Consider the following 25,899-nt stretch of genomic DNA (forward strand, 5'->3'; position numbering starts at 1 on the left):
CATGATGTGTTCAAGTACCGCCTCCAGCGCTCACTTCACCATAACTATACTCTGACTCTGGTTGCGCTGCAATACGAACTGGTCAAACATGGCAGAAGAAGCTCCAGCTCCAGCCGCCGCTCCGGCCAAAGCTCCCAAGAAGAAGGCCTCCAAGCCGAAGAAGTCCGGCCCCAGCGTCGGCGAGCTCATCGTCAAAGCTGTGGCCGCTTCCAAGGAGCGGAGCGGCGTGTCTACAGCCGCCCTCAAGAAGGCTCTGGCTGCCGGAGGATACGATGTGGAGAAGAACAAGTCCCGCGTCAAGATCGCCATCAAGAGCCTGGTGGCTAAAGGGACTCTGGTCCAGACCAAGGGGACCGGGGCCTCCGGCTCCTTCAAGATGAACAAGAAGGCTGAGCCCAAGGCCAAGCCCGCAAAGAAAGCCGCTCCTAAAGCCAAGAAGCCCGCAGCCGCTAAGAAACCCGCAGCAGCCAAGAAGGCGGCAGCAAAGAAACCAGCAGCTGCTAAGAAGTCCCCCAAGAAGGCCAAGAAGCCCGCAGCGGCCAAGAAAGTGGCCAAGAGCCCCAAGAAGGCCGCCAAGAGCCCCAAAAAACCCGCCAAGAGCCCCAAGAAGGTGGCTCCCAAAAAGGCCCCCGCTGCCAAGAAGAAGGCCCCTACAAAGAAGGCAGCCAAGCCCGCAGCTAAGCCCAAAGCCAAGAAGGCAGCACCCAAGAAGAAGTGAGCTGTGATCACTGCAAACACACAAAGGCTCTTTTAAGAGCCACCACAACATCCACAAAGAGCTCATCCTTACTTTAAATGAGTGTAAACACCATATTGTATTTACAGTTTTATTTTTGCATTTTATTGCAGGGCGTTGCAATTTGCAGTTTTAATATTGACCACAACATCCACGAAGAACATCATAAATATTGCATGAATAAAATATAAATGACAATGAACAATATATGAATATAAAGTATATAAAAAATGGACATGGATATGTATATTGTATATGTATGTATATTAACGTGTATAATATAATACATACGTATAACACATAGCTGTGCCAAGTAGGGGTGGGCGAATCGATCTAAATATCGATAGTATCGATACCAACGTTAGGATCAGTAATTACTCGATACTAGCATGATGAGATTGATATTTCTGTTGAAGTTTCTCTTAATACCTTCAGCAGCTTTACTCGTATTTACTCGCGGTGCAGACAGCGCTCCTCTCTCACTCTACTCAGTGCGCAGGCACACTCCGCCCCTCCCCCTCCTTCTCCACTCTACCGGAGCAGACGGAGCTCCTGATTGGCTGTAAAGTGCAGCTAGCGTCATGGAGATGGCAGAGAGGAAGAGGAGCGCTGTTTGGAGTTATTTCACAGCGACAGACGAGAAGAAGAAACTGCTACTGTGAGGTGTGCAGGAAAGCGACCTGCCACTGTGGAAACACAACTCATTTACACAAACATAAAGCAGCAGAGCCCAAAGACCTCGAGCTGCAGTGTAAACGGAGGGAGGAGGAAGAGGCAGATCCCCAAACATGAACCAGAGACAGTGGTCACTGACAAAGGCTTTACTGCAAAACACTCATGAATATCCAGGTAGATGATTTTAAAAAGTGAAGGTTTAGATTCAGTAATCTGCAGCATGAATTAATGGTGTCTTTCTGAGTGCAGTAATAAGACATGCAATTTTAGCAGAATGACTGAACAGTCATCATATCACCAGCTGAAATAAATCTTGTTTTTCTCAAATTCCAAAATAAGTTTATATAATGATATGTATTTCAGTATGATTAATATAATTATGCTTTGGTGATAACTGTTGAAGGATCTTTATTCTTCATATTTAGGCTACATGCAGGTAGGTGTTAGACTTTTATAAAAGTATATTAGTCATGCTGTTTCACCTACATGATTCACAAAGAGCCATGGCTGTCATAAGGAGCATTGCTGACATGATTGTGAGGTTAAAAAAACTTATACAGTTCTGCACTTTTGTTTGCAGCTTGATTTACTTAACAAATGCTTCTTGTGTATTATTATTCTGCTAATCACGATCAACTATTTAAAGGCAAAAAAGAAGGCAAAAAAATATTTTTTTATGATCATGAAACTTCAAAGTAAAAGTATCGGTATCGGTATTGGTATCGGCGATACTGGTCCTGTATTTACTTGGTATCGGATCGATACTGAAATCTTCAGTATCGCCCACCCCTAGTGCCAAGGTTTGCTTCGGTCACGTGAGGTTAGAACCAAAGCACACACACACACACACACACACACACACACACACACACACACAACGATACTGTAGAACCCAGCTCTTCATTGACAGAGTGTGTGGTCCTTAAAAGGACCTTTTGTTTTGTGTTGTTGGATCTGTCACAGTTTAGCCGCCGAAGCCGTACAGAGTGCGTCCCTGCCTCTTCAGAGCATACACCACATCCATGGCGGTCACAGTCTTCCTCTTGGCGTGCTCGGTGTAGGTGACGGCGTCACGGATCACGTTCTCCAGGAAGACCTTCAACACACCGCGGGTCTCCTCGTAGATCAGACCAGAGATACGCTTCACTCCACCACGGCGAGCCAGGCGGCGGATAGCGGGCTTGGTGATTCCCTGGATGTTATCACGGAGGACTTTACGGTGACGCTTGGCGCCTCCCTTACCGAGTCCCTTTCCTCCTTTACCACGTCCACTCATGTTTGTTGTTGAGTTGTTTTCTCGACAGTGAGGGCAGATGCGCGATCACCGGAATTTACTGTGTTAGTGAGGACGTGATGGGAGACAGAGGTGGAGTTTTCCACTGGGATGTCTTCCATGACTCAACGCCACCATCTGGACAACAGTAGGTGCTATATGTGCTGACCATACAGAGAATTGAAATTGCCTTTCAACTCCATATAAAGAATAAATGTAAGGTCCTGGCCCAGAGGCTTTGCAGTCTCTTTCCTGATGGCAGCAGACTAAAGAAGCAGTGTGAAGGGTGGGTCTCCTGTGATGCAGAGGGCCTTTATGCGATGAAGCATCTTCCTGCAGGTGGTGGTGCAGGCTCCATACCTCACAGTGATGCAGCTGGACAGGATGCTGTAAACAGCCCCTCTGTAGAAGGTGCACACGATGAAGTGAGGGGCTCTGGCCCTTATGAGCTTGCAGAGGAAGTAGAGGCGCTGCTGTGCCTTCTTGGTCAGGGATGTTGTCACTCCAGGAGAGGTCCTCAGGGATGTGCACACCCAGGTGGGGTCAAAGGGGTGTGCTCTCCTGAAGTCTACAACAATTTCCTTTGTCTTCTCCGCATTCAGGGAGAGATTGTGGTCTCTGCACCTGTGTGCATATGAAGACAAAAAATATTAATGAAATGTCCAGTGTTATATCTTCTATTGTTATTTCAGGTGAGGGAAATGAGTAAACATTTCTTAGGAATGACGCAATTTATTAGCCTCTGCCTGGCAACTTGGCAGAGCTCAAAAACACACCTCACTCAAAAAATTACGTGCTTACGTACAACGTAACTACGGTTATCCGTAGGGACCAAAATACATAACATCCAGACAACAGAGCAAGGCAGAGAGAGAGAGAAGGAAAGAAGAAACACAATGAAGCGACAACATGATTGAGAAATGGGAGAGGAAAGAAACAAGCAGACCAGTGAGGGAGCTGAAGGGTTTAATCAATTGTATCCACTGTAGGTGGAAGAGTTAGTTAAAACTGGGACAGGCACACAGAAGCTTGTTCGAATACACAATTTCTTTCAAAAATAGACTTTAGTTGGTCACAGTGCCAAATGGTTTTATTTTCTTTGCATGTTTCATGTTGAATAACTTGTATGTTTTGTAATAGTAAAACCGTTTACTATTTACCATTTACAGTGTATTTATATGGAATCTAGGGCAATCTTTTCACAGGCCCACTCCCACTGTTATATGCAAGCTACAGGGGTGGACACCTTCACTGAACAGCCAGCTGTGTGTGTGTTGAAACTTGGGAATATCAGTACAAACACTGAAGGGATGCAAGTAGACAATGTGTGATATTTTAGTCATCATGTGACTTATTTCAGTATTTTTTTTGTTTTGCAAAATAGAAAGCCCTGGGCTGAACGCAATTGAATTCATTACAGTGTATTTAGATTGTCATCCAGCAAAGAGAGCCATTTGATTGATTAATGCATTAACTAGTATTAGCCTACACATGAAGCCCTTCATTCCTCACTGTCACCTCTCAACTGAATTCATGGAGTATTCATGTTTTTAGATTTGAACAGATTTTTAGAGTTTTTATTTCCAACTGGTGCTGGTGCTATATGGGGCTAAAACATGCAAGAAATAAGGTACAATTCTGAATCTGCCTACATTTCACAACAATTACAGCAGTTTCAAACATGTTTGGATGCATTTACACAAGACATCAAGTCACATTATGCTCATCTTCATAAAGTTGCGGAGCTATGGATAATCTGCATGGATTATCATGAAGCTGATGAAAAGAATCTTAAAGGTAAGGTGGACATACACTCCGACAACATTGCATGACCACCACTACCATCCACCGAATTCTGTATCTACAATCAGAATGGTGGCCACAGAAATAACCTTGTTTAATGAACAGTCAACCTGCAGCAGGTCCATGGAGGAACAGGAAAAGTTCCAAAACACAGGTCTCAAAAAGTACTTTATTACACAAAAATACACTAGTGGGTTCAGGTGCCTGGGAAAGGGAAGGCAGAACTGCTAGGTCTCACCGGGTCCAAGGTCAGTGTAAATTGTGAAGTGCGAGAGAATTCAGGAGTTTTACGACATGAAGTAAGCTGAAGAACTGGCGAGGAATGATGAGGAGTGAGAGGCTTAACGGCTGACGGCAGAAAGAGGGGCAATTGAAGACAGAAAAAAAACTGAAATGCCTCTAGGGTGACAATGATGTCTCTCACCACACCACAGGAAATCACCATGGAGTGGGGGTGTCCCAGTCATAGTTTTTCCAGTGTCTTCATCAGGTGGGATGTCAGAAACACCGGTTTGTAGCTGCTGAGGTCTTTGGGGTGTGGTGTTTTAGGCACTGGTATCACACAAAGCTGTGGTACCACCCCCAGCCTGAGGCTCAGACCCTGTTAACACATAGCCGTGTATTTTTAAAAAACAAAAAAAAAGACTTTTCCCTTCCTTTGTACCTTTCATTTACTGCTGCAGCTCCAAGAAGCTCCAGGAGAACATCTGCTCTCATCATGATGAGGTGATGAAGATGTGCTGTTGCACTGATCAGCAGTCTGTTATCTCTGCACAATGGATGAATGAAATGGCCATGAAACAGTCCCAGCTGCAGCAAAATGGGCTGAGAAGCAGAAGGAGCTCCAGGTGAGGAGACTACAACTCCCACAGGGAATCCAGAAGGCAGAGAGAGATGTGAAGCTGCTCCAACAGTAGGTGGAGGCCATCAGTCTCGCTGATAAAACAGTGGAGGACAGTGAGAAGATCTTCACTGAGCTGATCCATCTGATCCAGAAAAGAAGCTCTGATGTAAAGCAGCAGGTCAGATTCCAGCTGCAGCAGCTCTCACACAGAGGATCACAACCAGTACAGCCAGTCACGGTACAGCAAACATTATTCTGGATAAATAGAACAAAACTTTCACCTTCTGTGAATAATCATTACTGAAGGACCCCAAATGACCACCATCTTCAAAAGGTGTTCCTGCAGTGTTCTTTCAAACGGCATAATCAAGTTACATGGCTGCAGCAGGAAAGATCTCTGCTGATGTTTGTAGACTTTTGAACAAAAACATAAACACACAGTCTTTATTGAACATCTACTACTTACTACATCTACTTACTAAAAATAAAAGTAAAACTAATTTTTGCACTCACTGTTATTAATCATATGAAAATAAATTCAGAAAATAAGGATCACGCTCTTTATAGGTCAGTGAGGTGGCTCTTAAAAGAGCCGTTGTTGTTTGTGGAGCCGCAGACACTTTAAGCTCTCTCTCCGCGGATGCGGCGGGCCAGCTGGATGTCTTTGGGCATGATGGTGACCCTCTTGGCGTGGATGGCGCACAGGTTGGTGTCCTCAAACAGGCCGACCAGGTAAGCCTCGCTGGCCTCCTGCAGAGCCATGACAGCGGAGCTCTGGAAGCGCAGGTCGGTCTTGAAGTCCTGAGCGATCTCTCTGACCAGGCGCTGGAAGGGCAGCTTGCGGATCAGCAGCTCGGTGGATTTCTGGTAACGACGGATCTCTCTCAGAGCCACGGTACCGGGCCTGTAACGGTGAGGCTTCTTGACGCCGCCGGTGGCCGGGGCGCTCTTACGGGCAGCCTTGGTGGCCAGCTGCTTTCTGGGGGCTTTGCCTCCGGTGGATTTACGGGCGGTCTGCTTGGTTCTTGCCATTTCTTCTTTCTCTGAGCAACAGAAAAATGTAAAATGAAAGAGAAGACGCGCGCCTCTTAAAGTGTGGGACCGGCTGTGAAGCTGTGACGCTGCTTCAGACCTCCGGATCCTGATTGGTCAGCGGCTCCTCGTGGAGCTCAGCCCGCCTAGAGGAGCGGCCTCGCGCCTGAAGCTGCGCTGCTTATTGGAGAACAGTCTGTTCAAATCGCCCGCTGAAATGGAGAGCGGCCCCCCTGCTGCTGCTCCGCTGAAACCAGTCCTCTGGTTGGCTGTGAGGAAGCGTCTGCGCGCTCTGAGAAATATAAAGGAGAGGCTCAGCTTCCTCAGACACAATTTCTTTGAGTTAAGACACCAGAAAAGACAATCTGAAAATGAGTGGACGTGGAAAGACCGGTGGCAAAGCCAGAGCTAAGGCCAAGACCCGCTCCTCCCGTGCAGGGCTGCAGTTCCCCGTGGGTCGTGTCCACAGGCTGCTGCGTAAAGGTAACTATGGAGAGCGTGTGGGTGCCGGCGCTCCCGTCTACCTGGCGGCTGTGCTGGAGTACCTGACCGCTGAGATCCTGGAGCTGGCTGGAAACGCTGCCCGCGACAACAAGAAGACCCGTATCATCCCCCGTCACCTGCAGCTGGCTGTGCGCAACGACGAGGAGCTCAACAAGCTGCTGGGCGGAGTGACCATCGCTCAGGGCGGCGTGCTGCCCAACATCCAGGCCGTGCTGCTGCCCAAGAAGACCGAGAAGCCCGTCAAAGCCAAGTAAACATGGAGACCCACAGACTGCTGGCAACCAACCCCCCAAAGGCTCTTTTAAGAGCCACACACCTTAACATTAAGAGCTGTTCTCCTGGAGTTTTATGTTTATATAATTTGTTAAATTGTTTAGAGCCTGAACCCCCAAGCAAGCAATTCAGCATTTTGAAATATTAAACGAAATTGCCTGGCCACCAGGCTCTTGATGTGTATGAAAGCAAAATATTTGAGAAGAGATTTTGAGACGTCCGGGCTGTAAAAAAATTCTATGACATCCTACTGGTTAGCCACAGTTATAGCAACCAACACAAAAGTACTGCAGTCATTCTTGAGTAGCAGTGTTAATTTTGTCAACGATAACTTTAACGAAACCTTTTCGTTGACGACCTTTTATTCCGTGAGTAATTTGTGACGAGAGCGTAAATTTAAGAAGCTCTGACAACGCAAATTAAAACCAAATCTCTGCTCATTGTGAACTGACGAGTAAAAACATGACGAGAGAGACGGCGCTCACTAGCCGGACAGTCTGGGTTCCAGCCATCCTCCCTGCCGTGATTGCTTACTAACTAACCAATTACTCATCTTAATTCAGATGAAAACTCTCAGTCTGGTCACCGAAAACACACACACACACACACACACACACACACACACACACACACGGGCTCGTTCCCAGCGGCGCACCGCACATCAGAGACATCCCGCAGCACTCAAAGAACTTGAGAGGAATATGGTTATATATTGCACTTTGTCTATCAGGTCTTAGACTTTCAGATTTACTTTCAAACATTAATGTGGTTCATTTTTTAGTTTAAATGACTACACACAGTTAAAGGTATGCTTACATTGAAGGGTTTACTACCAAATCATTTAGAAAATCTATTTCAGTGTAACAAACTGTCAAATCGCTTAAAAAGACTAAATTGGGACTAAAACTAAAAGATTTTCCACTGACTAAATTTTAACTAAAACTAAACTAAACTGAAAGAGTAAAATGTGACTTTAACTAAATCCAGACTTTAGTGAGTGACTAAAACTGAAATTAAATGTTGAGTAGCTGTGTCTTCTTCTGAAAATCATTGTTCAATGATTATCAAAGGGACAAAAGTGGGTATCCATCAACAGCTCATTGTTGAAGTAAAACAATGGCTGGTGGCTTTATTTGTTTATCAATTGTCTCAGCTGTCACACATCCAGCCAGATGAATAATGATCTTCTTCCAGCTGCTTCCTAAATGGTAAAGTTTATTTAATATGGACATCAGGATGTCAAAGGTTATACCAGTATCTCTACTAACAGTCTGCATATAGAGCCTAGAGACAATACTACAGAAAGTTTTGAAGCCCAGTCTTAAAGGTGCAGCGGTGTCTGCCTCCCAAACCGAAATAGGAAGCTGGTTCCACAGAGGAGGTGCTTAATAACCTAGGCTCGTCCTCCCATTTTATTAAATTCTGGGAACTACGTAGAGAAGGTTGAAGCAAGGCGTCTGGACTTGTAGAGTTTTCTAGAAGACGTTTCGCTGCTCATCCAAGCAGCTTCATCAGTTCTGACTGTTTGGTGGGGAAACATGGTTTATATGTGGTTACAGACCTCAGTGGGTGGGTCTGGGTAAAACTTTAAAAAACTTACAAACAATAGCACTAAATGTTTCTGGGAACTACAAGAAAACTGTCGATTTTTTTCTGCCTGAGCAGAGTGAGTGGGGCGGCAAGTGTCCCTGAAAATGTCCTCTGCTCAACTGCAGCTGAAGAGGACATCCCAGGTCCAAAGAGGGAGACCTGAACCACACAACAAACTTACACTAGAAGACCACCTGTTGGTTATAGTGATGCAATTAAGGTTGGGCCTATGTAATACTGACAGAAGAAGAGCCTACAACTACAACCTACAAGAAGAAGAATGCTGAATTTGAAAATTAATTAAAATTTGGTTTTATTGCAACATGTGACTCTCACACCAAGCCCGCTCTGCGTAATATGTGGTGACAGGCTAGCAAATGAGGCAATGAAACCTTCAAAACTGCTTTGGCACTTGGAGACAGAATATCCTGAGATTGCTGAAAAAAAAGCACTGAACAGTTTGCTTCCATTTCCAACATCTTTGTGAAACCGGATTTTGATGAGAAACAAGCTCAAGGCTCCCACCAATTCAGCATAATAGTGACAAATAGTGAGTTGTCTTTTTATGCACCTTTTTATTTGTGACATTGACATTTTTAACATCTCCATCAAGCAGTAATGTCCAAGTCTTCACATCTAATACTAGTTACTGCATTAATCAATTAAATGGCTCCCTCTAAACACACTGTAATGAATTCAATTGAATTCAGCCCGTAGATTTTTATTTTATAAAACAAAACAAAAAAAGACTGGAATAAGTCACATGCCACTTGCATCCTTTTAATGTTTGAACTGATATTCTGACAAGTTTAAACACACAACTGGCTGTCCATGGACGATTTCCACTCCTGTGTGTGAGAGGACGGGATGGAGGCGTATTCTCACTTCTCTCAATTAGTGGACTGCTTTGGTGCTGTAAGAAAAAACATCATCAGCATAAAGTCAGAGCTGTTAGCTTTAGCAGGTCCTACTGAGGGGATTACTTACAGAGCCCACTGACACACAGGTCACCACTCCTCTCCAGCTGGACTTCTGTTTTCAAGGAAATCTTTTCAGCTGCTAAAAAGTAGAAAGATGTAACACACACTATTAATGGTCAATTTTTAAAAAAATAAACTAATCTAATTAAACACAGCTGGAACACATTCTACACTACAGTCTTGCTTTAATTTGCACAAATTCCCTGCCTGATCACACTATATTGCAAAAAACTAATTATTATAATGCATTTCACAAACACTGTTTCCCACAGAAACACATTTGATGTTACAGCAGCATAATGGTATCTGTAGCTTCACTGTTAGCATGACAGGATTTTGTCGATCCTCCAAGTGTAGTTGAAGGTGTTAGCAGTCCAGAAGTCGCTTCCAATTAGGTCCGGTGCTCTGTGGATAATCCTCCGGGTGTCGATGATGATCAGCTCTCAGCTCAGGTTTTTGCTACCACAAGGTTTTTTGAGCTCTGCTCAGTTCAGAGGTCAGGTGCAAAGAGGAGTCTGAAGGGTCAGCAGGCCATATATAGTCACCGTTACCATGACATCCACTCATTCGCATCTTTGGAATTAAAAACTTGTTTTGACTTTAAACTATATTAAGTATATCACGTATATCATTACATATTTGTACATGTTTTATATTTTAGAAAATATGGTATGTGTATGTCTTGAAATCTAAATGTCATAAAAAAATCATAAAAAATCATAAAAAGAGTCACAGTGAAATAGTATCCTTGACACAGCCATACTAAGTCCTTTTTATTAAAATATTAATTTAATTAAGACTGAATTTGATACTTTTTAATACATCTGATTAATAGATTATATAAATTATTGGTCTGCAAGGTAACTGGTGAATATATGAAGTCAAAGTCCATTAACCTTCAGAGTTGACTCTTTTTAATAACCTCAATGCATTAACCTTTTGTATTAACAGTATTCATAATTAAGATGACATAACAGTTGTGCCAGTTTTCTCCAACAGATGGACAAGAAACACAAAACCCATCTTAGATGCCAACAAAGTCAGGCCCTCTGACTGTGTTATTGATTTTTAGTAAGAATTAATCAATGTAGAAGTGCAACGTATCACCAGTAAAAAAGTTCATAATGCAGTGAAACGCTCTCTGTGAACTAAAAGGACACACCCATGACAAGAAGGGGAGGAAATGATGCCAAATAACTGGTTCATATGAGGAAGGACAATGATCATAGTCTTGTAACTTGGGGTGATTCTAGAGCCTGCTGGGGGCCGCTCCAAGCACTGTTCATCATATCTGACACCAACAATGAATATTTTGAAACTAAAAATAATCTTTGAAATATTTTCAAAATAATATAATACCTATATAACTATAATATAACTTCAACATGAACACACTTTGTACATTAACACTGCTGGAGTTTAAGGTCAGTCATCAGAGGCCCTTGACTGACACAGGGCCCCAAATGGTGTCCTGACTCCCCTGCTGGCAGGCAGCACCTCTACCTGTAACATATTTAATGGATGGAATAGTTTCCTGTCGTGGTTAAAGTAAACATATTAACAAATGATCATATTGTTTACCAAATATCTTATTGAAGAGATTCTGAACTTTAATTCCAACGTTCTGGGTCTCTATGTTTACTTGGCTTTGACAGGCTTCTCTGTCTTCTTGGGCAGCAGCGCGGCCTGGATGTTGGGCAGCATGGTGCCCTATCTTCCATAAAGTTCAACACACCGTGTACATATACATACACATATTACTTGATAAATACACACACTGATTACACATAACATTCTGAGCATCCACAGGTAATGTGAATAAGAGTGATTATCTTTACTATGTCAACTGTCAGTGTGTAGGTTCTAACTAAAAACAGTGACATCCGATGGCCAACAGTCGCCATTGCAGCGTTTTAAACCGCAGCGCTGACACGTCAGTAGATTAAGATTAAGAATACCTTTATTAGTCCCACAATGGGGAAATTGCAATTTTGCAACAGCAGATACAGACAGCAAAGGATAAGTTAAGAAAAGATATATACATCATAAAATATAGAATAGAATAGAATCAAAAAACAGTAAAACAACTGTAAGAAAACTGTACATAGTTCATCAAAAACTAAATAAATAATTTATTGTACACTGTGGTGTGTGAATGTTGCACCTATCAGAAGTGTTTATTATGCAGTCTGACAGCAGCAGGAAGGAAAGACCTTCTGTATCTCTCCTTCACACACCGAGGGTGGATCAGTCTGCCACTGAAGCTGCTCTGCAGGGCTGACAGGGTGTCCTGCAGGGGGTGGGACTCATTGTCCAGCATGGATGTCAGTTTTGCCAGGACCCTCCTGTCACCCACCTCCTGCACTGAGTCCAGAGAGCAGCCCAGGACAGAGCTGGACTTCCTGATGATTCTGTCCAGCTTCTTCCTTTCCCTCTCAGTGATGCTGCTCTGACTGATGCCACCACAGAGTCATAGAAGGTCTTCAGGAGTGCCCCTTTCACTCCAAAAGACCGCAGTCTCCCTGTGCTTGGAGGAAGATGGATCGCTACTTCGTCTTCATCATTTCAGAGGATTTAAACAGGGCTATGATAAACAATAACCTGTGCCATGATATGGCCACAGTGATGTTTTTCCTTAACTCCAACTTAAAAAAGTGAAGTCTGGCATAATTTACAAATTTAGTTGTTTGGAGCCCTGTGATGGTGACCGGTCCAGGGTGTACCCTGCCTCTGACCTGCAGTATGAACGACATGAAAATGAGCATGAAAGCTGTACTATGTATCTTTAAATATCCCTGGGTGGGCTTAAACCACCAGCCTTTCAGTTAACAGCTGAATGTGCTAACCAGTTGGTTTCATGCTCTAATCTATCCACGGTCACTGTATTTTAGATGAAGGAGACTGGATACATAGAATACACAGAAAATTAAGTCTGGACACACTGCATTACCTTTCCCTTTCTAGATTCAAGATTTAAAGCGTTTATTGTCATATGCACAGTGAGGAAACTGGTTTCCCTGTACAATGAAATTCTTATGTGATCCTTATTCTCTGCGTTTATGTTATATGATTAAAGATCTGAGTAAAGGTCACAATCTGTCTTTCATATGCACAGAATAAATAAACTAGCTAAGGCTGGTATGTCAATGGTGGTATTTTGATTTATTTAATTTTTTTGTTTGTTTTGTTTTCTGGATGTAAGTGGCCTTTTTACAACAAGTTACAAACAGTAGAATACTGTATTGCAGAAAAAAAAATAATATAGGTGGCGAGGATTCAATATTCACATGTTGCCACAAACAGTACATGTACTTTAACACTAAAAATCCCTTGTTATTAAAAAAGGTGTAGGTGTCATTAAAAGAGGCAGAACTGCATTCATTTTAACTTCAACATACTGAGCACTTTTCTGCACCTTTTCCCCTACTACAGTTCACACCAACACAGACTCACTCATTCCCCGCCCCTGCAGCTTCTTTAGTCCAGAAGAAGCCGCTCGGGAAAGTGGCGAGACGTCTTCAAAAAACAATTCTTGAGTCCAGTTGCCTCAAATCAAACTCTTGGAAATATAGAGACATGTATGCAGGCATACATTGCTGCATTCACATTTCAGGTTAAAATAAACATTTACAAAAATGTGTGTTTTTTTTTTTTTGATGTGCCAATTCCACAGGTCATCAAAGAGGAAAACATCTCTGTCTCTCTTACTCTCACACACCCTCACAAGGTCGTCAAAGGAAAAAAATCTCTTTCTCTCTCTCTCACACTCTCTCACACACACACACACACACACACCAGCATGTTCAGCTATCTTTGTAAAGACATTTGTTGACAAATAAAATGAGAACCAGCCAAATGTCCTCACTTGAATAGTGATTTGGGGTCTTGTATGGTCCTTCAGTAATGATTATTCACAGAAACAAGGTGTGCAGTCACATGAGCAACATCCAAAGCCTCACTTGTCCACTACTAGTAGAAACACCAATAACACCAAGAATAAATCCACTAATAAATGATATGCAGACGTATCTTGAAGGAGTTCATCCAGCTTGTGTTTTCATCAGGCTGGTTTTGACTCACGCAGTAACACTGCTGTGAAGGATGACTGTAACAGAAACGAGTCTTCCTCTGGCTGTGTTGAAGACCTCTCTCCTGAACCAGGATGACTTACAGCATTGATGGAACAATGCATTCTGAATGACACCAGTAAACTGGACAAGGACATGTCCACACAAACACCTTCTGCATAAATCATCATCAAGTAGAAAAGGAGAACTCAATGAAACAAATGAAACACAAATATTTGATAACTGATTCAATATTATACGTTAGTGGTGAAAGTACAAGAACCTTTGCTTCTTGCAGAAGCTTTTTTCTTCTGAGGAAAATGAAACCTGACTACAGCAGAACTGATGCCGGAGCAACGCACCCATCCCCCTACATCCAACCAGTCACAAGCTGAGCCAATCACAGACAGGGGACTGCACAGAAGTATTTGCATGCAGTCTGTATAAGAAAAGTCGTTGTCGACTCTCACAATCATTCCTTGTTGAGAAATCCCGAATAGTCAACATGCCTGAACCCGCCAAGTCTGCGCCCAAGAAGGGCTCCAAGAAGGCCGTGACCAAGACCGCCGGCAAAGGAGGCAAGAAGAAGAGAAAGACCAGGAAGGAGAGCTACGCCATCTACGTGTACAAAGTCTTGAAGCAGGTGCACCCTGATACCGGTATCTCCTCCAAGGCCATGAGCATCATGAACTCCTTCGTGAACGACATCTTTGAGCGCATCGCCTCCGAGGCCTCTCGTCTGGCTCACTACAACAAGCGCTCCACCATCACTTCCAGGGAGATCCAGACCGCCGTCAGGCTGCTGCTGCCCGGTGAGCTGGCTAAGCACGCTGTGTCTGAGGGCACCAAGGCCGTCACCAAGTACACCAGCTCCAAGTAAACAGCTGCTACTTCAACAACAACCCAACGGCTCTTTTAAGAGCCACCCACTTCTTCTAAAGAGCGAGTCCGTTTTTAAGAGGGACCTTGTTTTATGGGTGGTTTGTATTGATGCCCGTAGGAAAAAAATGGGATAGTACAGAAGTACTTTACTTATTCCTCGCTGTTGCAGTAGCAATATACAGGCACTTGGCATACTAATCATACCTCGCTGTAAACACATTTACAGAAAATAGAAACATTAAATATAAATGTGCAATTATATAATAAAAGGATTGCGCAAAATCTGGCGGGAAAGAGAAACAGTCCTGGCCTGTGGCCACAAAGATCTCCAGCCTCTTGCTGCACACGTTGAAGGACCTCAGTTTTCTGCTGCAGGCCTTGTACACAGCTGTGCTGTCAGCCGGCTCAGTCTACTGTCGGTGGTTACTCCCAGGTACTTGTATAATACCTTTCAAGTGTTATTTTTTTTTTTTAAATCGAAATTAATTCTAGGTACCGACAGTTCTGTCTGTCAATAAACGGTACACGTGCATCAAGATAGAAGTGTCCGACATGGCCTGTCATTCCATATAATGCTGCTTTGTTTCTCTTTTTTCTTTACATGTGTAACCCGGTGTGTCTGGTACTCTGCGCTATGTAGTGTGCAAACAGGCAGATGTTGTATGGAGCAAGCTCGGCTTCTCCGGCCGTGTAAACACCAAAGAACATTAACAATAAAAGTCAATAAGTGGGATGAAAAAGTAAAATAATATAACAAATTGTGCTCCAAAAAGTACATATAGTAGTTTAATAAATATTCACCATAAAAAAAATCACAAAACTGTCAGCGTTGAGCTTACAATGCTTGTAATTGCAAGTGAAGCAATTACAAGAATTCCTCTGTTCTCACTCTTATGTTTCAATCGATTGTTTTCTTGAGCTATGTCACAAAATAACAAAAGACAAAGACAGTATACACAAATGCATTATGATAATTTATTGTTTTAAAATAAAACCAGCGTGATTTCCAAATTTGTCCTCAGATCACTTTTTCTTCCACGGGATGGAGTCGTGCGTAATTACGCACGACTCCTTCTTTAGGGACTTTTTTGTGGATTCCGCTGCCGTTTGAATGCGCAGTGGTTACATGACCTTATGATAAGACAAGAAGTGAATTATTTTACTGTATACAGTGATATAGTAAAATGATAACTGTATACAGTAATATAGTAAAATAATAACTGATGCGAGGCTATAGGATGCAAAGTGTGTATCAGGAATAAGGGGTATTCCGATATTTAGCAAAGTAATGAAATAGTTTCCATTTACAGTTAAAGTGACCGCATGTCATTCATCTGTTAGTTTAAGTTCATTCTAACATTATTAGAAGACAAACAGTTGCGGCATACGACAGCAAGCAGCTCCGATAGAAGTCCGTCTGCAGCGTCATCGGTGTGTTTGATGCTGCCACAACAACGTGACTTTGTGACAAAGTGACGGTCAGCAGATGTTTGTTTTTTCTCTGAGTCTCTGAACAAACATGTGTTTCAGCTGGAAAACAGCTTTTGATGGAGCTCTGATGCATCTGAGATCATTTATGAGAGGAAGAAGAGGGAAAAGGCGCTGCGCAGCGCGCGGACTCTCTGAGCTTTGGAGGCTCCAGCAACAAAGTGCAGCGATGATCAGAGCTGAACATGAGCTGGACATGAAGAGACACTGTCCGCTATCAGCTCCTCCACTGTCAGCCTGCAGCGCTGCTCCCACACTCAGTTTTAATCTTTTATCCACGCACAGAAAACACAAGTGGAAACATTCAGCCTGCACGGAGGAGGCAGGCTTGGATTGAGTCTCCACGGTTCTCATGATGTGTTCAAGTACCGCCTCCTGCGCTCACTTCACCATAACTATACTCTGACTCTGGTGGAGCTGCAAATACGAACTGATTAAACATGGCAGAAGAAGCTCCAGCTCCAGCCGCCGCTCCGGCCAAAGCTCCCAAGAAGAAGGCCTCCAAGCCGAAGAAGTCCGGCCCCAGCGTCGGCGAGCTCATCGTGAAAGCTGTGGCCGCTTCCAAGGAGCGGAGCGGCGTGTCTGCAGCCGCCCTCAAGAAGGCTCTGGCTGCCGGAGGATACGATGTGGAGAAGAACAAGTCCCGCGTCAAGATCGCCATCAAGAGTCTGGTGGCTAAAGGGACTCTGGTCCAGACCAAGGGGACCGGGGCCTCCGGCTCCTTCAAGATGAACAAGAAGGCTGAGACCAAGGCCAAGCCCGCAAAGAAAGCCGCTCCTAAAGCCAAGAAGCCCGCAGCCGCTAAGAAACCCGCAGCAGCCAAGAAGGCGGCAGCAAAGAAACCAGCAGCTGCTAAGAAGTCCCCCAAGAAGGCCAAGAAGCCCGCAGCGGCCAAGAAAGTGGCCAAAAGCCCCAAAAAGGCCGCCAAGAGCCCCAAAAAACCCGCCAAGAGCCCCAAGAAGGTGGCTCCCAAAAAGGCCCCTGCTGCCAAGAAGAAGGCCCCAGCAAAGAAGGCAGCCAAGCCCGCAGCTAAACCCAAAGCCAAGAAGGCAGCACCCAAGAAGAAGTGAGCTGAGATCACTGCAAACACACAAAGGCTCTTTAAGAGCCACCACAACATCCACAAAGAGCTCATCCTTACTCACTGTTGTTAAACTTGTAATTATCAGTGGTTGTTTAATTGCACACAATTCCGGACACTGTACACATAAGGGAGGGCTACTGAAAATTAGTATCTATTCCAAGTAATTGCCAATACGATACTTTCACGATGATAGAACGATTCCTTTTTTAGTTGATCGTGATTATGAGAATAATACAGTTTTTTCTGATTGCTTAAACACTATCAATGATTCCTATAGCACAATTTCTAAAACTATTAATAGTTATAGCAAAATCACTCACTGAGTTTGCAAAACTAAAAGCAAAAAAACTGCTTTACACTCAATTTGCACTTTTGTAACACACAATTTGCAAATGTATAAATATAATCCACTTCACAGAACTCTTTTTGCTGAACTTTAAACACAACTCACTGCTTTACACACAACTTCCAAATGATCAACACACTCCTAGTCAAACTACACACATTTATGGCTGGTATTTACACTATTTTGCCAACTGTCTGGCTACACTGTCACATGTGAGAACTGTTTTACATCATTAGTTCACTTTGCAATCAGCATGAGATCTGTAAATAAGCCACAGGTAAGCTTCAGTGTGGAGAACAATGGAGGGAGAAGGAGACTGAGAAGAGAGAGAATTAGAGGAGGATGAGGACATGAGGAAGCAGGAGGAAGAGGACGAGGAGGTGAAGAGGAAGGAGGAAGGGTAAGAAGAAATAGAATTACTGATGTCATCGGAGCTACAATAGTGGATCATGTGATCAACCATGGAATGACCCTAAGGGAAGCTGGACGGGTTCAGCCTGAGCCGCTACACTGTAGCAAGCATCATAAGGACATATTGATGAGAATGTGTTAGTACAGTTCCCTCACACTAAGTTTTGTAGGTGTACCATACTCTAATGAGAAAAACAACAATACTGTACATGTAAAACTGAAACTGTTACTCCACAGAATTACTAGACATCCAGCATCTGGAAGGAGGCAGGCGAGGATATGGACCAGGCATCATGTCAGGCCTGGATACGGCACTCCAGGAGACATGTTCCCCGGTGCCTTGGACTAGAAGACATTGCATGCAACGTTGATGAAATTCTGTGGCCGGACCCAGAGAGACAATGAGACTGATTTTCTCTCTCTCTCTCTTTCAGTGAAATTGTATGTTTTCTTGTGTTTGTTTTGATGTGTGTGAATAAACATTCATACTTGAAATTTGAATCCCTGTGTGTTTATAGAACTATTTATGACAAAAGTTTGACCTCACATGGACAGACCTTGTGCACAGAGAAAGCAAAAGTCAGATGTGTTTTCAGTTAATACCATCAGTGTGTAGTTGGCACATTGTGTGCTTAGTAATATGATGGTTTGTGTTAACTGTGTGGTACAAAAATACCATTTTTACAAAGGTTTGAAGAGTTAAGCAAGATGTATTAGCTTTTGCAAGAGATCTACAATGTTTTGCTGATTTGGTGTAAGGTTTTTTTATTTGTGTGTAGAGTTTTGCACAAATAGCCAATAGTTACAGAAATGTGCTTAAGCAATCAGAAAAAACTGTAATACACAAGAAACATTTAGGTCAAGCTGCAAACAAAAGTGCAAATAGACCTACAGACCGCAGACTCAGTGACTCCTCTGATAGCCATGGCTTTGTGAATAATGTAGGTGAAATAAAACAATTAAGAGTAATATATATCATTATATAAACTATTTAATTTCACTACACTTTTTACTTAATTTTAATTAATGCTGCAGATTACTTGGGTTTGATATGGCGGTCATTACAGGTTTACAACTGGGGTGACACTATTCAAGTGTCAACACAGTAAATATATATATATATACATATAAATATATGGCCTATATACACTACACTACACCGTTCAAACAATGTGACTGTATGTCTGATTACTTGTGTAATCAAATGTAAATGTAATCTTTATTGAAAAAAAACTTTTGAACTGTAGTATATATACTTATTTATATATTATATATATATATCATATGATATATATACCATATTTACAGGTGCTTAACTGTAAAACACGCGCACACACATATGTAACAAAGGCAGAGAGCGACAGAAGCGTTAGTCGGGGGTATAAATAAATAGTAATATATACACAATACATATTGTAGAACCCAGCTCTTCATTGACAGAGTGTGTGGTCCTTAAAAGGACCTTTTGTTTTGTGTTGTTGGATCTGTCACAGTTTAGCCGCCGAAGCCGTACAGAGTGCGTCCCTGCCTCTTCAGAGCATACACCACATCCATGGCGGTCACAGTCTTCCTCTTGGCGTGCTCGGTGTAGGTGACGGCGTCACGGATCACGTTCTCCAGGAAGACCTTCAACACACCGCGGGTCTCCTCGTAGATCAGACCAGAGATACGCTTCACTCCACCACGGCGAGCCAGGCGGCGGATAGCGGGCTTGGTGATTCCCTGGATGTTATCACGGAGGACTTTACGGTGACGCTTGGCGCCTCCCTTACCGAGTCCCTTTCCTCCTTTACCACGTCCGCTCCTGCTATGCTGGACTCGAAGATGTGGCCTGTGATATCTGCACTGACAGGAAACGAAAAGCCTTCAAATCCTGCATGCAGTGTTTGGCTTCTTACTGTGAGAAACACCTCCAACCTCACTATGATGCAGCTCCACTGAAGAAACACAAGCTGGCGGAGCCCTCCAAGAAGCTCCAGGAGAATATCTGCTCTCGTCATGATGAGGTGATGAAGATCTTCTGTCGCACTGATCAGCAGTCTGTCTGTTATCTCTGCACAATGGATGAACATAAAGACCATGAAACAGTCCCAGCTGCAGCAGAAAGGGCTGAGAAGCAGAAGCAGCTCCTGGTGAGTCTTCAAAAGCTCCTGCAGGGAATCCAGGACGCAGAGAAAGATGTGAAGCTGCTCCAACAGCAGGTGGAGGCCATCAGTCTCTCTGCTGATAAAACAGTGGAGGACAGTGGGAAGATCTTCACTGAGCTGATCCGTCTGATCCAGAAAAGAAGCTCTGATGTGAAGCAGCAGGTCAGATCCCAGCAGGAAGCTGAAGTGAGTCGAGTCAAAGAGCAGAAGGAGGAGCTGGAGCAGGAGATCACTGAGATGAAGAGGAAAGCTGCTGAGCTGGAGCAGCTCTCACACACAGAGGATCACAACCACTTTCTACACAACTACCACTCACTGTCAGCACTCAGTGAGTCTACACACTCATCCAGCATCAGCATCCCTCCTCTGAGGTCCTTTGAGGACGTGACAGCAGCTGTGTCAGAGCTCAGAGACAAACTACAGGACATTCTGAGACAGACGTGGACAGACGTCTCACTGACTGAAGTGGATGTTTTACTGTCAGGACCAGAGCCACAGACCAGAGCTGGATTTTTAAAGTATTCACGTGAACTAACACTGGATCCAAACACAGCAAACAGACGTCTGATATTATGTGAGGGGGACAGAAAAGTAACATTAATGAGAAACCAACAGTCTTATCCAAGTCATCCAGACAGATTCTCCGACTTATGTTGTCAGGTCTTGAGTAAAGAGAGTCTGACTGGATGTTGTTACTGGGAGGTGGAGTGGAGAGGAAGAGGAGTTTACGTAGCAGTTGCATACAAGAATGTCAGCAGAGCAGAGAAATTTGGACTGAATGATGAATCTTGGTCGTTAGATTGTTACACAAATGGTTATTTATTTTGGCACAACAACATCAAAACTGTGGTCTCAGGGCCTCCTTCCTCCAGGGTAGGAGTGTACCTGGATCACAGAGCAGGTGTGTTGTCCTTCTACAGTGTCTCTGAAACCATGACTCTCGTCCACAGAGTGCAGACCACATTCACTCAGCCGCTCTATGCTGGACTTGTACTGTTATGGTCTGGAGACACTGCTGAGTTTTGTACAGTCAGATAGAGTAATGACAGAACATGTGTTTAATCATCTAAAGGAGCTGTGAGGGTTTAACAGCTTGTGCATCACATTTATAACAGGAAGAATTTGCCACATACAGACCTAGCAGATAGTCGGGTTAGGGTTAGGGTTAGGGTTCTTTGAAAGTAGAGAAAACAAAGTCCAACACACAACAGAACTTGGAGTGACAGAAAAAAGAGAAAATACATCTCATAAATGGCACAGCCAGTACAGATAATATTATTCTGAATAAATACAACAAAACCTCTGTGAATAATCATTACTGAAGGACCATAGAAGACCCCAAATGACTGATGAACCACTATCTTTAAAAGATGTTCCTGCATTGTTCTTTCAAACTGCAGCAGGAAGGATGATGTTGTTTGTAGACTATTGAACAAAAACCATTAAAATGACCACACAATCTTTACTGAACATCTACAACTAATCTTTACTGAACATATACTAAGTATATTCTTTATACTTGTAAAAGTGTCAGTGCTGCAGTCATGGTCTTCAAAGGCTGCAATGGCATCAGTTGGCCACTGGTTGTCACTATAACTGTGGTAACTAGATGATCGCTCTTATTCACATCACCTGTGGATGCTCAGAATATCATGTGTAATCAGTGTATGTATATGTACACATTCATGATTTTGATCTTCATGGAAGATGATGGAAGTCATGTAGGATGTGTGTGTATTCTCCAGTTCTGTCTTGTCCCAAGCTGTTTCATCCTCCTCTGCGGCCTCTGTGAGCTGGGGCCGTATTCACAAAGATTCTTAGCACTAGGAGTTTCCCTTAGTGGTGAAATTCTAAGAAAATTCAAAGAATTATGACGTTTTCTAAGAATTTTCTCTCATACTTAGGACTAAGTCTTCAGGTAAAAAAACTGTTGAGAGTGGAGAGGAGGACTTTTAAGAGGTTTAATCGTTCCTTGAACAGGGAGAACATGACGGAGCGACAGAGAGAAACGTTCTCCAAGCTATGAATGACGCTGAACTCATAAACGCTACAGAGTAGAACGAGCAGGAACAATGTTTGTGGTTGAATATGAAGATATGAATCTTAGTAAGGACTCTTATCTTTAAAGTATCGGATGGAGCAGACTGAAAGTTTCATCTTAGTGAGGAGGCGTGTTTGACCCCGTTGCTAAGCGTGACGCATTGTTTAGGAGACGTGGTGGGTTGACAGAAAAAAAAAAAACATAAGAACGATGATGTGACCCTAAACACAAATTGTTTGGATGGAATTCAGCCTGTAGGATATCAACGCGGGACGACTGGCGCAGCTGTCACCAACGTTCAGTGATTCTGCACATACACAGGGATCTGCTCGTACAGGTGATGGCTGTATGCACGTATTTTGAGCAAAGTTTACATGAAGCATAACGACATATTAAAGCCTAATGGATTATTTTCAGGAGGTGCACCACCCCCTAAACAGCTGTCCCAAGTAATGCACTTGAGCAATCCGCATTAAGCATATAGGTCAGTTGTACATGTTTTCTAAGCATAGAAAGCATATCACTGATGTTGTATAATATAAATAAACAAAGCATCCGCAGCGTTTTAAACCTCACTCATTCATAGTCTGGAGGTTTCTCCTCTCTGTCCTCTGAGGAACTCTTAAGCCTCTTAGAAATCCTCCTCTCTGCTCCTGACAGTTTCTCGCATTAAGACCTCTTAAACTTAAATATAAGAGTGAATTCTTAGAAACTTCATAATTCAAAGAATGTTCTTAGAATTTCATAGGGGCATACGGCCCCTGTCACTGTCCAATCAATGCTGCTTATATATTACCTAATATATGTTCCCTAATATATGTTCCTAGGAACATATTCTCATGTTGTTCTGTCAACCAATCACATCTCATAAAACAATGTGTCACACTTAGCAACGGGGTCAAACCCACTCTTCACTAAGATCAAATGTCTGCTCCTTCCTCAGTCACTCTGAGAATGTTCTAAAATCACTTTTAAGCTAAGATAAACTGCTTATTATTTTGTACATATAAATTACTGTGGAGGAGAAACAAGGATTATGCTTGTGTTGATTTAGTAATCATAACTGACAGCGAGCAGAACTAAAAGTATACTAATTTTTGCTCACTGTGTTAATCACGTAAAAATACATTCAGAGAATAAGGATCACGCTCCTAAACAGAGTGAGGTGGCTCTTAAAAGAGCCGTTGTTGTTGTTTGTGGAGCCGCAGACGCTTTAAGCTCTCTCTCCGCGGATGCGGCGGGCCAGCTGGATGTCTTTGGGCATGATGGTGACCCTCTTGGCGTGGATGGCGCACAGATTGGTGTCCTCGAACAGGCCGACCAGGTAAGCCTCGCTGGCCTCCTGCAGAGCCATGACAGCGGAGCTCTGGAAGCGCAGGTCGGTCTTGAAGTCCTGAGCGATCTCTCTGACCAGGCGCTGGAAGGGCAGCTTGCGGATCAGCAGCTCGGTGGATTTCTGGTAGCGACGGATCTCTCTCAGAGCCACGGTACCGGGCCTGTAACGGTGAGGCTTCTTGACGCCGCCGGTGGCTGGGGCGCTCTTACGGGCAGCCTTGGTGGCCAGCTGCTTTCTGGGGGCTTTGCCTCCGGTGGATTTACGGGCGGTCTGCTTGGTTCTTGCCATTTCTTCTTTCTCTAAGCAACAGAAAAATGTACAAAGAAAGAGAAGACGCGCGCCTCTTAAAGTGTGGGACCGGCTGTGAAGCTGTGACGCTGCTTCAGACCTCCGGATCCTGATTGGTCAGCGGCTCCTCGTGGAGCTCAGCCCGCCTAGAGGAGCGGCCTCGCGCCTGAAGCTGCGCTGCTTATTGGAGAACAGTCTGTTCAAATCGCCCGCTGAAATGGAGAGCGGCCCCCCTGCTGCTGCTCCGCTGAAACCAGTCCTCTGGTTGGCTGTGAGGAAGGGCCCCGCGCTCTGAGACATATAAAGGAGAGGCTCAGCCTCCTCAGACACAGTTTCTCTGAGTTAACGCACCAGAAAACACGATCTGAAAATGAGTGGACGTGGAAAGACCGGTGGCAAAGCCAGAGCTAAGGCCAAGACCCGCTCCTCCCGTGCAGGGCTGCAGTTCCCCGTGGGTCGTGTCCACAGGCTGCTGCGTAAAGGTAACTATGGAGAGCGTGTGGGTGCCGGCGCTCCCGTCTACCTGGCGGCTGTGCTGGAGTAACATACACACACTCACATAAAGAGCTCTGTCCTGGATTCCTGATGGGTATTAAACCTATATAAAGCATAAGAACAACTGTTTTTTAATTTAAGAAATTTAGATTTTTAGCATACTTCACAATATTTATGTATTTTATTTATGTATTAATATTTGTGTACATGTTGTTGTTTTGTATATTGTAGCTACTTTGCAGTTTCATTTTAATATCAGTATAGATGAATAACAGGCAGGTGTTGAGTAATTGAATGAAATGATTAGTTGCAACATCCTCAGTGTTACCATGCAGTAGGTAACTGATTTATACAGAAATATAGTAAAGTGTGCTTCTCACATGAAAGTGCTGCTAGTTAAGGCAGGTCCTCAGTTATGCTGCTTTATAGATTGGGATAAGTAGCGTGGTCAATATTAAAACTGCAAATTGCAGCGATTATACACTAGATGCAACACCCTGCAATAAAATGCAAAAATAAAACTGTAAATAAAATATGGTGTTTACACTCATTTAAAGTAAGGATGTGCTCTTTGTGGATGTTGTGGTGGCTCTTAAAAGAGCCTTTGTGTGTTTGCAGTGATCACAGCTCACTTCTTCTTGGGTGCTGCCTTCTTGGCTTTGGGCTTGGCTGCCTTCTTTGTAGGGGCCTTCTTCTTGGCAGCGGGGGCCTTTTTGGGAGCCACCTTCTTGGGGCTCTTGGCGGGTTTTTTGGGGCTCTTGGTGGCCTTCTTGGGGCTCTTGGCCACTTTCTTGGCCGCTGCGGGCTTCTTGGCCTTCTTGGGGGACTTCTTAGCAGCTGCTGGTTTCTTTGCTGCCGCCTTCTTGGCTGCTGCGGGTTTCTTAGCGGCTGCGGGCTTCTTGGCTTTGGGAGCGGCTTTCTTTGCGGGCTTGGCCTTGGGCTCAGCCTTCTTGTTCATCTTGAAGGAGCCGGAGGCCCCGGTCCCCTTGGTCTGGACCAGGGTCCCTTTAGCCACCAGGCTCTTGATGGCGACCTTGACGCGGGACTTGTTCTTCTCCACATCGTATCCTCCGGCAGCCAGAGCCTTCTTGAGGGCGGCTGCAGACACGCCGCTCCGCTCCTTGGAAGCGGCCACAGCTTTCACGATGAGCTCGCCGAGGCTGGGGCCGGACTTCTTCGGCTTGGAGGCCTTCTTCTTGGGAGCTTTAGCCGGAGCGGCGGCTGGAGCTGGAGCTACTTCTGCCATGTTTGACCAGTTCGTATTGCAGCGCAACCAGAGTCAGAGTATAGTTATGGTGTAGTGAGCGCAGGAGGCGGTACTTGAACACATCATGAGAACCGTGGAGACTCAATCCAAGCCTGCCTCCTCCGTACAGGCTGAATGTTTCCACTTGTGTTTTCTGTGCGTGGATAAAAGAGTAAAACTGAGTGTGGGAGCAGCGCTGCAGGCTGACAGTGGAGGAGCTGATAGCGGACAGTGTCTCTTCATGTCCAGCTCATGTTCAGCTCTGATCATCGCTGCACTTTGTTGCTGGAGCCTCCAAAGCTCACAGAGTCCGCGCGCTGCGCAGCGCCTTTTCCCTCTTCTTCCTCTCATAAATGAT

At 44.1% G+C, this 25,899-nt stretch overlaps 10 protein-coding genes across 10 annotated transcripts; 5 read left to right on the forward strand and 5 right to left on the reverse strand.

The window, feature by feature from the left end:
- Positions 1 to 61: 61 nt before the first annotated feature.
- Positions 62 to 839, forward strand: LOC114439966 (histone H1-like). The gene has a single exon (XM_028412184.1). The coding sequence runs from the start codon at positions 89 to 91 to the stop codon at positions 716 to 718; it is 630 nt and encodes a 209-aa protein (XP_028267985.1). The 5' UTR covers positions 62 to 88; the 3' UTR covers positions 719 to 839.
- A 1,469-nt stretch (positions 840 to 2,308) lies between these two features.
- LOC114440480 (histone H4) lies at positions 2,309 to 2,714 on the reverse strand. Its single transcript, XM_028412947.1, has one exon. It carries the CDS (start codon positions 2,685 to 2,687, stop codon positions 2,376 to 2,378), a length of 312 nt encoding a protein of 103 aa, XP_028268748.1. The 5' UTR covers positions 2,688 to 2,714; the 3' UTR covers positions 2,309 to 2,375.
- Positions 2,715 to 5,952: 3,238 nt separating this feature from the next.
- LOC114440177 (histone H3) lies at positions 5,953 to 6,370 on the reverse strand. Its single transcript, XM_028412484.1, has one exon. The coding sequence runs from the start codon at positions 6,361 to 6,363 to the stop codon at positions 5,953 to 5,955; it is 411 nt and encodes a 136-aa protein (XP_028268285.1). The 5' UTR covers positions 6,364 to 6,370.
- Positions 6,371 to 6,719: 349 nt separating this feature from the next.
- Positions 6,720 to 7,152, forward strand: LOC114440245 (histone H2A). Its single transcript, XM_028412580.1, has one exon. It carries the CDS (start codon positions 6,735 to 6,737, stop codon positions 7,119 to 7,121), a length of 387 nt encoding a protein of 128 aa, XP_028268381.1. The 5' UTR covers positions 6,720 to 6,734; the 3' UTR covers positions 7,122 to 7,152.
- A 7,130-nt stretch (positions 7,153 to 14,282) lies between these two features.
- LOC114440366 (histone H2B 1/2) lies at positions 14,283 to 14,657 on the forward strand. Its single transcript, XM_028412796.1, has one exon. It carries the CDS (start codon positions 14,283 to 14,285, stop codon positions 14,655 to 14,657), a length of 375 nt encoding a protein of 124 aa, XP_028268597.1.
- A 1,904-nt stretch (positions 14,658 to 16,561) lies between these two features.
- LOC114440532 (histone H1-like) lies at positions 16,562 to 17,339 on the forward strand. Its single transcript, XM_028413013.1, has one exon. The coding sequence runs from the start codon at positions 16,588 to 16,590 to the stop codon at positions 17,215 to 17,217; it is 630 nt and encodes a 209-aa protein (XP_028268814.1). The 5' UTR covers positions 16,562 to 16,587; the 3' UTR covers positions 17,218 to 17,339.
- Positions 17,340 to 19,327: 1,988 nt separating this feature from the next.
- Positions 19,328 to 19,867, reverse strand: LOC114431725 (histone H4-like). The gene is made up of 2 exons (XM_028399330.1): positions 19,853 to 19,867; positions 19,328 to 19,800 (listed from the first exon to the last, which is right to left on the reverse strand). The coding sequence occupies exons 1-2, from the start codon at positions 19,865 to 19,867 to the stop codon at positions 19,483 to 19,485; spliced, it is 333 nt and encodes a 110-aa protein (XP_028255131.1). The 3' UTR covers positions 19,328 to 19,482.
- Positions 19,812 to 21,349, forward strand: LOC114439411 (tripartite motif-containing protein 16-like). The gene has a single exon (XM_028411342.1). It carries the CDS (start codon positions 19,866 to 19,868, stop codon positions 21,171 to 21,173), a length of 1,308 nt encoding a protein of 435 aa, XP_028267143.1. The 5' UTR covers positions 19,812 to 19,865; the 3' UTR covers positions 21,174 to 21,349.
- A 2,040-nt stretch (positions 21,350 to 23,389) lies between these two features.
- Positions 23,390 to 23,803, reverse strand: LOC114440537 (histone H3). Its single transcript, XM_028413027.1, has one exon. It carries the CDS (start codon positions 23,798 to 23,800, stop codon positions 23,390 to 23,392), a length of 411 nt encoding a protein of 136 aa, XP_028268828.1. The 5' UTR covers positions 23,801 to 23,803.
- Positions 23,804 to 24,457: 654 nt separating this feature from the next.
- Positions 24,458 to 25,568, reverse strand: LOC114439994 (histone H1-like). The gene has a single exon (XM_028412216.1). It carries the CDS (start codon positions 25,539 to 25,541, stop codon positions 24,924 to 24,926), a length of 618 nt encoding a protein of 205 aa, XP_028268017.1. The 5' UTR covers positions 25,542 to 25,568; the 3' UTR covers positions 24,458 to 24,923.
- Positions 25,569 to 25,899: the final 331 nt, after the last annotated feature.

Source organism: Parambassis ranga, chromosome 1, assembly GCF_900634625.1.
Source record: "Parambassis ranga chromosome 1, fParRan2.1, whole genome shotgun sequence".
Taxonomy (NCBI): domain Eukaryota; kingdom Metazoa; phylum Chordata; class Actinopteri; family Ambassidae; genus Parambassis; species Parambassis ranga.

Excerpts from the sequence above, each read along its gene's own strand:
- LOC114439994 (XM_028412216.1), bottom strand. The coding sequence starts at position 25,541 with ATGGCAGAAGTAGCTCCAGCTCCAGCCGCCGCTCCGGCTAAAGCTCCC.
- LOC114440537 (XM_028413027.1), bottom strand. The coding sequence starts at position 23,800 with ATGGCAAGAACCAAGCAGACCGCCCGTAAATCCACCGGAGGCAAAGCC.
- LOC114440177 (XM_028412484.1), bottom strand. The coding sequence starts at position 6,363 with ATGGCAAGAACCAAGCAGACCGCCCGTAAATCCACCGGAGGCAAAGCC.
- LOC114440366 (XM_028412796.1), top strand. The coding sequence starts at position 14,283 with ATGCCTGAACCCGCCAAGTCTGCGCCCAAGAAGGGCTCCAAGAAGGCC.
- LOC114440480 (XM_028412947.1), bottom strand. The coding sequence starts at position 2,687 with ATGAGTGGACGTGGTAAAGGAGGAAAGGGACTCGGTAAGGGAGGCGCC.
- LOC114439411 (XM_028411342.1), top strand. The coding sequence starts at position 19,866 with ATGCAGTGTTTGGCTTCTTACTGTGAGAAACACCTCCAACCTCACTAT.
- LOC114440532 (XM_028413013.1), top strand. The coding sequence starts at position 16,588 with ATGGCAGAAGAAGCTCCAGCTCCAGCCGCCGCTCCGGCCAAAGCTCCC.
- LOC114440245 (XM_028412580.1), top strand. The coding sequence starts at position 6,735 with ATGAGTGGACGTGGAAAGACCGGTGGCAAAGCCAGAGCTAAGGCCAAG.
- LOC114439966 (XM_028412184.1), top strand. The coding sequence starts at position 89 with ATGGCAGAAGAAGCTCCAGCTCCAGCCGCCGCTCCGGCCAAAGCTCCC.